Source organism: Nansenia antarctica (genome assembly GCF_963989245.1).
Source record: "Nansenia antarctica genome assembly, chromosome: 3".
NCBI lineage: Eukaryota > Metazoa > Chordata > Actinopteri > Argentiniformes > Microstomatidae > Nansenia > Nansenia antarctica.
The window spans coordinates 5,311,681-5,326,418 of record NC_137688.1 but is presented as its reverse complement, the minus strand read 5'-3'; the positions used below and the strand labels follow the sequence as shown (position 1 = coordinate 5,326,418).

Genomic DNA, 14,738 nt, shown 5'->3' with positions numbered 1-14,738 from the left:
TTTTTTATTACATGCCATAAATAAACTTGGATTTAACGACTAGAAGAACATTTTCTTTGTCCTCAGCGCCCTCTAGTGGTGTATTTCAGTATGGAAATCGTTCAGCCTCCACAAGACTGTCGACGTTGAACTATTCATAGGATGGCGATAGACAATACATTTAATTTGAATAATAATCAGATGCAGTATTGCATGGGGATATTGGAAAGTCTAACTAACTGCTATTGATGCTCAAGTCTCCAAGCATCATCATTCATTAGATTTTCATTTGATACAGCACTGATAGTTCTGTGTGCTTTCTTTGCTCAAAATCCCTCAGCTGTTAAACGATCCTACTGTGTTTTCGATAAACATCTCGAGTCAAATCAAATCAAAGTCACTTGGAAATCATTAATAAAACATGCTTTGACTCAAATAGCTGAGAATCAATAGAGATGATGATGACACACTCATATTAATAGCAGATCTTGTGAAGCCAGATATCAATATTTGATGAGCTGCTCAAATTAAATTACAAGTGGAAAGCTGTGTCTGTTTCTTTCCTACGGAGGGCAGCAGAATCCCACTGGCTGGAGAACAGGAGAGGGAAATATTAGAGCAATCTCATTCCATACGGTTTCCCCACATGCTATGGAAAAGTACCCTCAACATCCATTTAGATGGGATTAGATTAGATTGGATTCAACTTTATTGTCATCGCAGAGTACAAGTACTATACAACGAAATGCAGTTTAGCATCCAACCAAAAGTGCAAATAGTGATATAAGGGCATGATAGAACAATAATATAAATAGAACAAGAAGAATGGTAGTGATAGGTAACTATGTAATATACAGTAGGCTATGTGCAGAGGTAGTGTTGTAAACATCAGTTTAGTTTAGAGATATATACAGTTATGAGCTATATACAGTTATGACCAATACAGTTATAAGCAAAAACAGATTGGATTAGAACTAAACACATTAGATTTAGTGGATTATGGAATTACTGTCAGTTGGCAGAACACACATCTCTAACCTATGTTATGATCTTTACTGTGTTCCATTTCATTTTAAAAATTACTGGACTGTAAATTGTAACGTTATTTTCTACTATAGAGAGACTGAGTTAGTTCTACCATGACAAGTGAAGAGCTCAAAAGAGGTTGTGAAGTGCTGGTTGCACACGACCCTGGTCAATGTGAACACTCAACTACCCTACTGCTGTTTACAAATACTATCGTTGCACATACCATATTGTTGCACATTGCACATACTGGTATGCTAAAAATAGATATAGCCTCTATTTATACATCTGTACATACCATACTGTACATATCTACCTTAACTGTACATATCTACCTTAACTGTACATATCTACCTTAACTGTACATAGCTGCCTTAACTGTACATAGCTACCTTAACTGTACATATCTACCTTAACTGTACATAACTACCTTAACTGTACATATCTACCTTAAATGTACATATCTACCTTAACTGTGCATATCTACCTTAACTGTACATAACTACCTTAACTGTACATAACTACCTTAACTGTACATATCTACCTTAACTGTACATATCTACCTTAACTGTGCATATCTACCTTAACTGTACATATCTACCTTAACTGTACATATCTACCTTAACTGTACATAGCTACCTTAACCTTCCTATTGTGTTCCCGGTCAAATCTGACCGAGTGCAACTTTCATCAATCATAAATATTGTGTTTTACATTTGATTGCCTCAAGGCCTTATGATATCCTCCACACTAGGCATTTGAACATATACAATTGCTGACTAACCACTGGCATTGAATTTTGAGGTTTTAGTCAACTTTGTAACATCGGTGGTGTTCCCGGTCAAAAATGACAGCCAAATTAATGGATAACACAAGTTGTAACAAGCTACAACATTCCAGGATGCATCAGACCTGTTCAAATACCTCATATACTGTATAAAGTTTGACACATTTCAAACTAAACAAAGGTGTTTGTTATGGGAACCCTTATCTTTCCCGTGCTTTTGCCCATCCGAACCAGACCTTCCAGACTAAACATTGTTTAGTCTGGAAGGTGTGGTTCACGTGGGGTGAAAGAGAAGGGTTCCCATAACTCTGGAAGGTATGGTTCTGATGGACACATAAGCACGGGAAAGAGAAGGGTTCCCATAACAAACACTGAAATGTATCAAACGAAACAGGTGTTTGTTATGGGAACCCTTCTCTTTCCCGTGCTTATGAAATGTATCAAATGAAACAGGTGTTTGTTATGGGAACTCTTCTCTTTCCCGTGCTTATATGCCCATCCCCCCACGTGAACCACACCTTCCAGACTAAACTCTCACAGACCCCCTATATAAAGCTATATTTTTGCTTTGCTCTGATTTCACTCTACTCACAATGAGTAAGCGGCTGTCTAAGCGACTATCTGTCAGAGAGGCTCTCGACCAAATTTTTGAACCAGATGAAGAGGAGATTGAAGTTGAACCAGAGATAGAGGAGGATGTCTCAGAATTGGAAGACAACACCGATCCTGACTTCGATCCAGAATGTTATGAGACAGACGGCGAGGAAGAGGCCCCTGAGGAAGAGGCCCCTGTGGAAGAGGCCCCTGAGGAAGAGGCACCTGAAGAACAGGCATCTGAGGTGACATTCCAGTCCAAGGGTGGCAACTTGCTCTGGTATTCATCCTCCCAGGATAGAGCAAGCAGACCGAGTGTGGAAAACATCATAAGGATGACACCAGGACCAACGCGGTATGCTACATCTCGTGTGGATGACATCAAGTCCAGCTTCCAACTGTTTTTACCAGAGTCCATTGAGGAAATTGTACTGGACATGACAAACCTGGAGGGGAGGCGTGTGTTTGGGGACACATGGAGAGCACTAGACCAGGTAGACCTTCAAGCCTACATAGGTCTGTTGATTCTAGCAGGAGTATATCGGTCAAACAATGAGGCTACAAACAGTCTGTGGGATGCGGAGTGCGGGAGGCCTATATTCCGGTCCACTATGTCATTACAGCAGTTTCATGTCCTGTCGAGAGTTATCCGATTTGATAACAGAGATACAAAACCTGCCCGCTGGCGAAATGACAAACTGGCTGCCATCAGGAACGTTTGGGACAGGTGGGTGGAGCGCCTACCACTGATGTACAATCCAGGCTCTGAGGTGACAGTTGACGAGCGCCTGGTCCGTTTCAGAGGTCGCTGTCCCTTCAAGCAGTACATCCCAAGCAAACCAGGCAAGTATGGAATCAAGATCTGGGCAGCATGTGATGCCAGGAGCAGCTATGCCTGGAATATGCAGGTCTACACGGGAAAACCTGTTGATGGAAGGCCAGAAAAAAATCAGGGCATGCGTGTTGTGCTGGACATGACAGCCGGTCTCAAGGGGCATAATATCACATGTGATAACTTTTTCACCTCATATGCGCTTGGTCAGGAGCTGTTGAAACGCAAGCTCACCATGGTGGGGACAGTGAGGAAGAACAAGCCTGAACTTCCCCCTGCGCTGGTGTCAACCAGAGGGAGAGAGATACTCTCATCAAAATTTGCTTTCACTGCCACACACAGTCTTGTGTCCTATGTTCCCCAGAAGAATAAAAATGTCATCCTGATGAGCACGGTACACAAAGACGCTGCTGTCAGCACCACAGAGGACAGGAAGCCCCAGATCATCCTGGACTACAACAGCAACAAAGGAGGTGTGGACTGCCTTGATAAGGTAATGTATATGTTCATCTATCATGCATTTTATTTTACTTTTATTCATGTGAAACAATGCATTATTGTGTACGACAGATTCAATATTATTTCCAACCTCTTATTTATTTTTTCTTTCATTGCAGCTTACTGGCACGTACACCTGCCAGCGAATGACAGCCCGTTGGCCAGTGGCAGTGTTCCACAACATCCTGGATGTGTCTGCGTATAACGCATATGTGGTATGGATGGCGATCGACCCAGTGTGGCATCGGGGGAAGAATTTCAAGAGGAGACTCTTCATGGCAGAGCTCGGGAAAGCATTAGTTACTCCTCTAATTCAAAGGCGCCAGCACCTTCCCCGCACACCAGCCTCTGCCAGTCTGGTTAGGAGTCAGCAAGCCCCAGCCGCTGCCCCCCAGCAAGGACAGGGGCAGAAAAGGCAAAGATGCAAGCTCTGTGCCCCTAGAGACAATAAAACAAGCCTTACATGCTACAAATGTGATGCCTACGTTTGCAAGGCACACTCTGACCTGATCGCAAAATGCCACTCCTGTGGGTGAACACACACACACAGGCAGAGAGACCTTGACCCTGACCACCGTTTTTGTGGTGTACCTCCTCTCTCAACCCAATCATCAAAATATAATTATATGCACATGCAACACTACAGTAACAGCTATGATTGGGCAATGGTATAGTATGTCCTGGCTTTCTTGCTTCTGCAAGCAAACACACACACACACACACACACACACACACACACACACGACTATTCATGTTGATGTTCTGTGAATTTGTTTTACAATAAATGTTCATTTTGGAATACATTTTCAGTGTCTATTCTTTCTATATTGCAGTATTGCAGTTATTCAGGTTAACCAATAGTCTACATTGTTAATATCTCATAAAATGTTGCACAGTATATGTTGAGATATTGAAGAACTGATCCAATGTGTTGTTTGGCAGATACAGAGTTTCAGGGTGTAACTGGCCTTCTTATTTGAAATTCTCAAAAACGGAAATGAAATATTCAATTTCTACTGAGTATTTAGTCACATTACAGTAATTTGGTCATATCTATGTTCATTTTTAACATCTCACAGGTCTCAGCTTTCACCAGGTACCAAATTTAGCAAATTTTACCATGTAGTTTTGGAGATATGAAGCAGTTAATCAGACCGGTCTAATTAGACTGGGAACACCAAGGATGGGGGGGGCAAACATGAACACAATAGGAAGGTTAACTGTGCATATCTACCGTAACTGTACATAGCTGCCTTAACTGTACATATCTACCGTAAATGTACATAGCTGCCTTAACTGTACATATCTACCTTAACTGTACATAACTACCTTAACTGTACATAGGCCTATCTACCTTAACTGTATATCTACCTTAACTGTACATAGCTAGCTTAACTGTACATATCTACCTTAACTGTCCATATACCTTAACTGTACACAGCTCATAACTGTATAGACCTCTAACTACCATACTTACCATACTGTATCTATCGCTATCATGTTTTATATCGTTGTCTGGTACCTGCACTCTGCAATGACAATAAAGTTGAACCTAATCTAATAAAATCTAAAGCCCAATGCACACAGCGTGCGATTTTGTCGCACGACAACATTCGATTCTCAATTCACACCACCGAAGTGAGTCGTGTGCGTCCTGAGCCGTGTGCATTGGCCTTAAGTGCTCAGGTAAGGCTCAGCTCTCTTCTCCAACCCCCCCCCCCCCCCCCCTCCCCTCCATCCTCCTCTCCTAGGTGCTTAGTAGAACTGACACGGTAATTTATTATACACGACATTCTGTAAACAAACCACAAATCAACATCTAAGATCACGCTACAGGCCACGGCGGACCGTCTCAGACAGACACTCTGGGGACTTTTCGGTCTGGCGGCGGCGTTAAAACAAACTAGGTCAGCGGAGTTGAGAGAAGTAGTAGTTGTTTATACAGGTCAGTTTTAGAATGTAGGTTAAACTCGCAGCTCTCCGTTGTATCCATGGTGACCCTTGGAGGTTGTATAGCAACAGACGGAACCTTATTAGAAGCCAAATGACCCACTTTACTTTGGATCAGTCGGACCACCGCGCTTCACCGCAGCGGGGCCTGGGGGTGTCATGCGGGCTGAGACAGTGACGGGGGGGCTCTGAATACCTCACACTGTCCTCCTAGAGGGTCTCTCGTTTGGCTAGTTCTGCCAGGTACATGCTAGGTGTCCGTCAGAGGAGTCATAATATTTATACTGTATATACAGTATATAGGTCAGTCCTGTAGGTGTGTACTGCCAACTGACAGACGACCTCTGTTATTGCACTTGGCACAGTAGAAGTTATTGCGTAATAAGGGTATGCACTACCCTTTGCACTACTGCTGTTTGCACATACTTATTTTAGCACATGCCATATTTCTGCATAGGCCTATATTTGTAGCCTACATACCTGATGTACTTTTTTTTTATCCTGTATGTAAAGCACCTTGAATCGCCCCTGTTGTATACAAATAAACTTGCCTTGCCTCATTTTTGATAGTCTCTAATTTATACATCTGTATACACCATGCTGTACATATTTACCTTAACTGTACATAGCTTACTATTATCCAACCCTTGTACATACCTATACCTACTGTACTTATTATACTGTGCTTATTCCATAACTGTACATATCCTATTGTGTCTACAATATCATGTTTTGCACTTCTGGTTAAATTCTAAACTGCATTTCATTATCTTGTACTTGTGCTCTGCAATGACAATAAAGTTGAACCTAATCTCATCAAATTAGAGGAATATAACGCCATATAATAATTGAATCAGCTATATTAGATTCCCCCAGTAACCTAATTATCTGCTGTATTTGTTAACAAATCAATACTTTATCAGTTACAGCCAATGGCGAAGGCTGATGAACTCGGAGCCAGCATGATTGCACTGTTGTTCAGGATTGCTTGCTCCAGTGATTTATCTTTTCCTGCTTAATCCAACTTTTAAGTAAACATTGACTTTGATAAGACATTCACTCCTCCTCGCATCTTCTCTCTCCCCCCCCCCCCTCTCTCTCTCTCTCTCTCTCTCTCTCTCTCTCTCTCTCTCCCCCCTCCTCTCTCTCTCTCTCTACCCCCTCCTCTCTCTCTCTCTCTCTCTCTCTCTCTACCCCCTCCTCTCTCTCTCTCTACCTCTCTACCTCCTCTCTCTCTCTCTACCTCCTCCTCTCTCTCTCTCTCTCTACCTCCTCCTCTCTCTCTCTACCTCCTCCTCTCTCTCTCTACCCCCTCCTCTCTCTCTCTCTCTACCCCCTCCTCTCTCTCTACCTCCTCTCTCTCTCTCTCTACCTCCTCCTCTCTCTCTACCTCCTCCTCTCTCTCTCTACCTCCTCCTCTCTCTCTCTACCTCCTCTCTCTCTCTCTCTACCTCCTCCTCTCTCTCTCTCTCTACCTCCTCTCTCTCTCTCTACCTCCTCCTCTCTCTCTCTACCTCCTCTCTCTCTCTCTCTCTACCTCCTCTCTCTCTCTACCTCCTCCTCTCTCTCTCTACCTCCTCCTCTCTCTCTCTACCTCCTCTCTCTCTCTCTCTACCTCCTCTCTCTCTCTACCCCCTCCTCTCTCTCTCTCTACCTCCTCCTCTCTCTCTACCTCCTCTCTCTCTCTACCCCCTCCTCTCTCTCTACCTCCTCTCTCTCTCTCTCTACCCCCTCCTCTCTCTCTCTCTACCTCCTCCTCTCTCTACCTCCTCCTCTCTCTCTCTACCTCCTCTCTCTCTCTACCTCCTCTCTCTCTCTCTACCTCCTCCTCTCTCTCTCTACCTCCTCCTCTCTCTCTTTCTCTCTCTCTCTCTCTCTCTCACTCTATAGTCTCTCTCCTCTCATCTGTCTCTCTGTCATTCTTGTCTCATCTGAAACTCATCTGTGGCACACTGTCAAATGTCAAATAAATGTTATTCATTATGGTTTTAGTGTACCAGTGTGTTTTTTTGTGTGTTGGTACTGATGCGTTCATGTGATGATGTGAGGGTGATAATGATTCTGCTTTAATCTCCCCCGGGGAAGACAGATGAGCTTACAACGCCACATTTACCTCGGTGCGAAGACTGGAAATGTTGATTAATGTGCACTGTCACTGTCACACAAGACGCATGGGCAAATGAAAATAAATGATAAATCATTATACTGTGAAACAGTGAATTATACTCATTATAGCATACCGTCTCCATATTAAATCCTAGTCGTCGAACGTTTCATACAAAAATGCTTTAATTACGTCCCGCCAGTAGAGGGCAGTGTTTATTTAATTTTCCTCTCTACAATCCAACAGTTCTCACAGCCGGTACCTGGGCTCCCCAAAATGAGTCTCTCTCGTTGCCTGAGGACATCATTACACAGTCAATAAAGCAATAGTCATTCATTTTCTCTGCTTAATTGATCCCCCCGCTCACACAATGGGTTGTGACGTTTTTATTGAAGGAGCATGCCTTGCCTGCAAGAGGACATGTTACCTCCCCATTGTTCTTCTGTCTAACAGCTGTGGCCTGCCTGCCTGCTACTGCTACTTGTGCTGTGGCAGAGGTCAGGGGGGAGACCATTGAGTTCACTTCAGGAGTTGTGCAAATGCGATTGCATTAGCTGCTGTTTTCCCCCCCCCATAGCTTGTGAAACCCTCGTTTGGAAAAAAGCACACTACACCCTGCATGCAGTTACATAAGCAGGTCCGGGTCCGCTATGGAGAAGGGCACGCAGCACAATAAATAAATAGAGGACAAACTGATTAGATTATAGTGTTGATGTTTACCATTACCACACTCACACACACACAAGATTCTGCTGATACGCACGTAGGCACAAAGGCACAGACATACACAGAAGCACGTGCACGCATGCACAGACATAAACACACGCATGTGCACGCACGTACACACACACACAGACATGCAGACGCACACACGCACACATGCATGCACCCACACAGGCATGCCCACACACACACACACACACACACACACACACACACACACACACACACACACACACTTCTGCGATATCCCCCTTGTTTTTATTAAATCAATCTTCAAATAATGATCCTGTGTGCCAACTTGTGGGTAAACTTGCAGGTTTACTAACAAAACTGCAACAAACAATGTTTTAAATGCAGCTTAAACAGAGGGTGAGAGAGACACACACGTTCAGAGCACGGAGAGAGGAAATATCAGTCCACTTCACAGACCAGTCCACTTCTCCATGTGTGTTCCACCTCTCTCTCTCTCTCTCTCTCTCTCTCTCTCTGGTGCTCAGAGAGCCACTCCTAGTGCAGCCGGCTCCGCACAGCGCATGTACTGTACTGGCGTGCATGCTGCTGGGCTCCTCCGTCTTTATAGCCCTGCCTCGATTGTGGTGTGGTGGCAGAGAGAGAGAGAGAGACAGAGAGAGAGAGAGAGACAGAGAGAGAGAGAGAGAGAGAGAGAGAGAGAGACACAGAGAGAGAGAGACAGACAGAGATGAAGAGAAAAAGGGAGGGCCCCGTTCTGTGACCCGGGTAGCGCCACTTACCAATCACAGTGGTTTCCCCACCTCTCTCGCTCTCGCTCTCGCTCTCCCCTCCCTCCCTCCCTCCCTCCCTCCCTCCCTCCTTCTGTCTCTAAGCACGCACACGGGAGGAAAAAAGTGCTGGGGGAGAGAGGGGGAGGAAAAGAAAAAAAAAGAAAGAAAGCAAAAAGAAAAAGTGACAGGCAGCTTCTGGGTTTTGCTTTGAAACGCATTCCCGCTGAATCAGTGTGCGTGCCGGGTTGTTTTCTCTTGTCCTGCACAGTAGCAACATCTAGTATATCACTCCGACAATAGGGCTGATTTAAGAGTATACGCGAAAGAAGAGAGGAAGGGGGTAAGAGAACGGCTCAGCGGGGAAGACCGAACGAGCAGCCAGCCAGCCACCCCCTGTGTGAACTGAACTGCACTCTCTCTGGGGTAGGAGGGAACCTGCTGGGACACTCTCTGGGGTAGGAGGGAACCTGCTGGGACACTTGGTGATCCACCAGCCACTGCTGCTGCTGCTGCTGCTGACAGGAGCACCTCGAAGGTGGCCACCTCGACCACGACCACGTCTGCCTTGAGGAACACGACCAGACGCTGCTCACACAACAACACAACGACACCACCAGCCAGAACACAACTCCTCGCCTTCCTCGTCCTCTGGAACCTGAGGGGACACTTTGTCAGAGCCAAAGACTTTCCCTTTCTCTTTCTAGAGAAACTGAACTCTCTGAACTCTCTCTCTCTCTTTCTCTCTCTCTCTGTCTCTTTCTCACTCACTCTCACACACTCTCACACACTCTCTCTGTGCCGTTGTGTGAGCACAAGTGCTGCACCTGTCCTCCTCCACACACACCCTCTCCAAGCCGGTGTTAAACAGGAACAGTAACCACCACCACCACCACCATGTCAGACGCAGAGTGTCGCTCCCCGATCGGCCTGGACTGCTGCAGCTGCTGCCTGGACCTGGCCAACGGGTTCGATGGCGCCGCCGGTGCTGCCCGGTCGTCCGGTGGCAACAACAACCAGCCGGACAGCCCCACCGTCACCCAGTTCCGCCAGCTCCGGGACCAGCTGGTGTTCCAGAACCTGAACACGGACAAGCTGAACAACATCATCATGAGGCAGGACTCCCTGGAGTCGGTGGTGAGGGACCCCTGCTTCCTGCTCAACGAGGGGGTCTGCAACAGCAACATCGACCAGACCATGCTGTCCATCCTGCTCTTCTTCCACAGGTACGCCCCCACCTCCAGACTGTCAATGTTCCCCTCCTCCTCCTCCTCCTCCTCCTCCTCCTCTCCCTCCTCCCCCCTCTTATTCCTCTTCCTCACCTGTACCCTATTCCTCCTCCTCCCCTCCTCTTCCTCCTCTCCCTCCTCCTTTCCTCCCCCCTCTTCTTCCTTTTCCTCACCTGTACCCTATTCCTCCTCCTCCCCTCCTCCTCCTCCTCTCCCTCCTCCTTTCCTCCCCCCTCTTCTTCCTCTTCCTCACCTGTACCCTATTCCTCCCCACTCCCCTCCCCTCCTCTCCTCTCCCTCTCCCTCCTCCCCCTCTTCCTTCCTCACCTGTACCCTATGTTGTTGTATACTGTGGCATCACGACCCTGTCTCCTCCTGTCGTGTTAAAAGTCTCTGATGACATAATAATGCAAAGTGGATTTTGTGGCGTTTATTATGCCGTTAACACGGATAACCTTGTATGAATAAACGTGATGTTAGAAACAAGAAACAACAAGAAACAACAGTAAACGTGTTGTCCCCCCCCCAAGGCCAATCAGTTTAATTTAGGAATTACTGTTGTTTACTATCGTGCCCCTCCCGACACCAATACCCCCTCCCCCTTGGGCCAATCAGTATAATTGTATCAATGCCAGCTGTCTATGGCAATAAAAAAAATGCAGCATTCACCCAACTTTCATCAACATCGCCCCAGTGGTGTGTCTGAGATATTGTGTTTGACATATAAACATACACGCGGAGGGAGGCCCACTCCACTCCCTGCTTTCATCGCGTGGAACAGCTAAACTGAAATGTTTTTATGATTTATGATGAACTTTCATTTCCGAAATCCATACGAGGAAGCATCTGCCATCCCCAAACGATGACGTCATAAGATTTTAACTCGGACTTGAGAACTTCAAAACCTTACCTAATACTTACATAAAAGTATACTTGCATGCATACAGCATAATACTTCCATAACTTTAACCTCAAACACAACATAAATGTGTGTAGAGACTTGTGCGTTGTCGTATTGGACTGATTAATTAGTTTCATAGGGGTTTATAGGCCAATTAAAGTTGTTCTAATTTTACTCAGACTAACTAACTCCTGTCTCACACAATTGCAAAATTGTATATATAAATCACAGGCTTGTTTGGAAACTGCTGACATGTGTTTGTGTGGATTAAAGATGTCATGCAACAGATTAACTCCAGTTGGCAGCTGTTTTAGGCAGATGTTATGTACTCTACTCTTCAAGGACTTGCACTCACTTCGAATTAAAGTCACCAGTATTGCCCTTAAATGATTCCATAACTTCTCCGGCCCCTCTGACGCATAAGGATGGACAGACAGACAGACAGCACAGTGTGACATAAACAATTTCCAAAAGTTCAAATTCCACACAGCCTCTTGGTTCTTTTGAGCGATAAAATGTAAATCGCATCACCAGTGATCATGTTATCATTCTGGACGTCACCTTTGAGCTCCATATACCTGGGCATGGACTGGTGTTTATGTAAGCAAAGGAGACAAGTGACATCATACAAGCGTCAAATTATTACACGTAACAGGTAATTATGTAGTAAAAAAGCAAAAGGGGGTCGGTCTGTTTTTCCTTCCTGCAGACAGACGACATCCCCAGTCACCTTTGCTCAGGCTTACCCTTAGCCTCCCCTCGGCCTAGCAAACAAGAGGCCGGTTTCCTGGAAATGGCTTCAGAGTAGATTGAGACCACAGGGGTCGTCTTTCAGAACAGGTAATCCAGGTTAAGCCTGGGGAAACCAACCCCAGAACCAACCCTGACGCAGAATCATTTGGATGTCTTCAATGTTATATGAATAGACCTGCCTCAGGTGACACAGGAACAGTAGTCAGCGCATCAACGATATATTAGAGGTGGAAGCGCTGTAAGATACTCCAATCATACCTGGATGAGAGGCTTGTGGAGGTAGAAATTGGAGGACGGTAGTCATTGTAAACCATGGAACGGAATAAGAAATGTCCTGTCCTCCGATTTCTACCCCCGCCAGCCTCCCGAGAGAGAGAGAGAGAGAGAGAGAGAGAGAGAGAGAGAGAGAGAGAGAGTCATGTTTATATATCCCTTTGGTATGCTGGATTTATTTATTTACATGCATACATTTATAAAGGTATTTATAGCTTTATATCTCCAATTAAAATGTATCATCATACTAAAGCGAAGTTTCTATTGCCACTTTGGCGCCAGATCGTTGTCAGTTGATTGCTCAATCCCTTTGCCACAGATTGACAGTGTGGCTGTTAGAAATGTTGATGTTCCTTTTTGTTTTGGCAAAGTCACCATGAGCACTTACAGTATCCAAGAGGCTCAGAGTTAAAGTTTAATCTGTTTTATGGAGATAAGGCCACCTCTGTGACACGGCGCGGACTGTTAGAGTGGGTATTTATCTCTAAGAGATAGCAGCGCGATAAGGAAAAGAACACTGACAAATAAAACGTGTCTCAATCAAGTCATTCAGACATTCACCGAGCTAAGATGATGAATGTTGTGAATATCAGTAGTTTTTGGCCAAAGTTGGACATTTTTGCTGCTGCAGCTGTTGAGAAAGTTCCAGAATGCAGAGAATTAAATTAAAAATAACTAAATAAACATTGAAATGAATTGTAGCAGAGCTTGATCAAAAATAATTAGAATTTTTTAGATTTATTAACGTTTTCCATGCACAATAGAGGACCTGAGTCGGACCTGTTTTGTTTTTTTCCCCCTCAGCCCATCCACCTTGTGTTACATAAAAGCATCATTCACACAGCCTCTGTCCATTAAATCTGACACCCTTCCACAGAAAGCACTGTCCTCCTCGCTCTCGGGAGCAAAGAAAGCTGTGTGATTTGCAAATGGAACAGCCTGTTCTCCATTTATTTATGATACGGGGGGGGGGCGTGTCCACTTGATACCATGTAGAACAGGGGGGGGGGGGGGGTCAACAACCTTTGGGCCGTGCACCGCACCACTGTACCCAGGCTGTCCTGCTTTTGTGATGATCATCTTTTCTCTTTCTGTGGCCAATCATCAGATGATACTCTGTGTTGTTGGCACAGGCACGAGGCGTGTACACCCACCGCCTTGCCTTCCCTGACCTGCCGGCTCGCTGTGCCAGACAAACAATGGCCTCAGCCGGAACAGCCCGTCCTCAGCCTCGCATTCTCAAGTGTGAATTAGGGACATTAGGGACATGTGAATTGGGACAGTTTTTTTCTTTTTCATCTTATGGAGATAAGCACTCATTTTTGTGGCTATCGTCTAGCGTCTAGCGTCTCTCTCTCTCTCTCTCTCTCTCTCTCTCTCTCTCTCTCTCTCTCTCTCTCTCTCTCTCTCTCTCTCTCTCGCTGTTTCACACACACACGCGCACACACACACACACACACACACACACTCACACTCACACTCACACTCACACTCACACTCACACTCACACTCACACTCACACTCACACTCACACTCACACTCACACACACACACACACACACACAAAACAAGAAAGCAATGCAGTGAGTGGGAAGGGAGAAATAGCAGCCCTAAGCTGACATCCACAGTAGTTAACACATTTTTTAACAAGTATTTCGCTGAGAAGGTGCCAAGCCTTTGATGAAAGCATTAGCCCCGGTCTTGTGTGGCAACTTTACTCTGGGTGGTCATTTCCACCCAGCTAAGCACATTGATATCATGAACCATGTTTTCGATGATAACAAAATGAAACATCTAACAAGACAAGGTCCCTCAAGGTCCTTTGTGTGGACTGATAGCTGGCCGAGGGGAAGGCAGGACGCAGACAGGTTACATAACTAGCTTCCAGGGCGGAGGCTGTCCAGATTCTGGGCTCTTCGGCTCTCAGGCTTCTCTCTCTTTGAACCCGGGGCTTTAACAGAAGGATCTGTGCTTCAACCGGATAAACGGGGAGGAAATAGTCGGCTTTGAGGAGCTCTGAGCTCCGAGGCACACACACACACACACACACACACACACACACACACACTTGGCCGCAGAGAGGAACACACACTTCCTCTCTAGGCTAGTCTAGTTCAACAGACACTAAAAACCCGTTGGAGTGACCACAGTCATCTCGAGGGGATGATGTGTGCTTCCCCCCGCTCCCAGCCCCCACACCTCACCTGTTACCACTAGGGGCCTAGGCTAGGGCCTTAGGCTGAAGACATAATACGTCAATCCAGCTGTGTCAATATCCTCACAGATTAAGCCTGTTAAGGGAGAGAGGACACAGGGTTTAAGCCTTAAAGGTCTGAATTTGTTTAACCA

The 14,738-nt window shown here is 45.5% G+C and overlaps 1 protein-coding gene across 1 annotated transcript in view; it reads left to right on the top strand.

Annotated features, from left to right (window-relative positions):
* The first annotated feature begins 9,350 nt into the window (after nt 1-9,350).
* tsc22d3 (TSC22 domain family, member 3) overlaps nt 9,351-14,738 on the top strand; it is a 44,813-nt gene continuing 39,425 nt past the window's right edge. Inside the window, exon 1 of the mRNA XM_080526732.1 lies at nt 9,351-10,459. Within this exon, the coding sequence (XP_080382858.1) occupies nt 10,131-10,459 (329 nt within the window). The 5' untranslated portion in view covers nt 9,351-10,130. The remainder of the gene's footprint in view (nt 10,460-14,738) is intronic.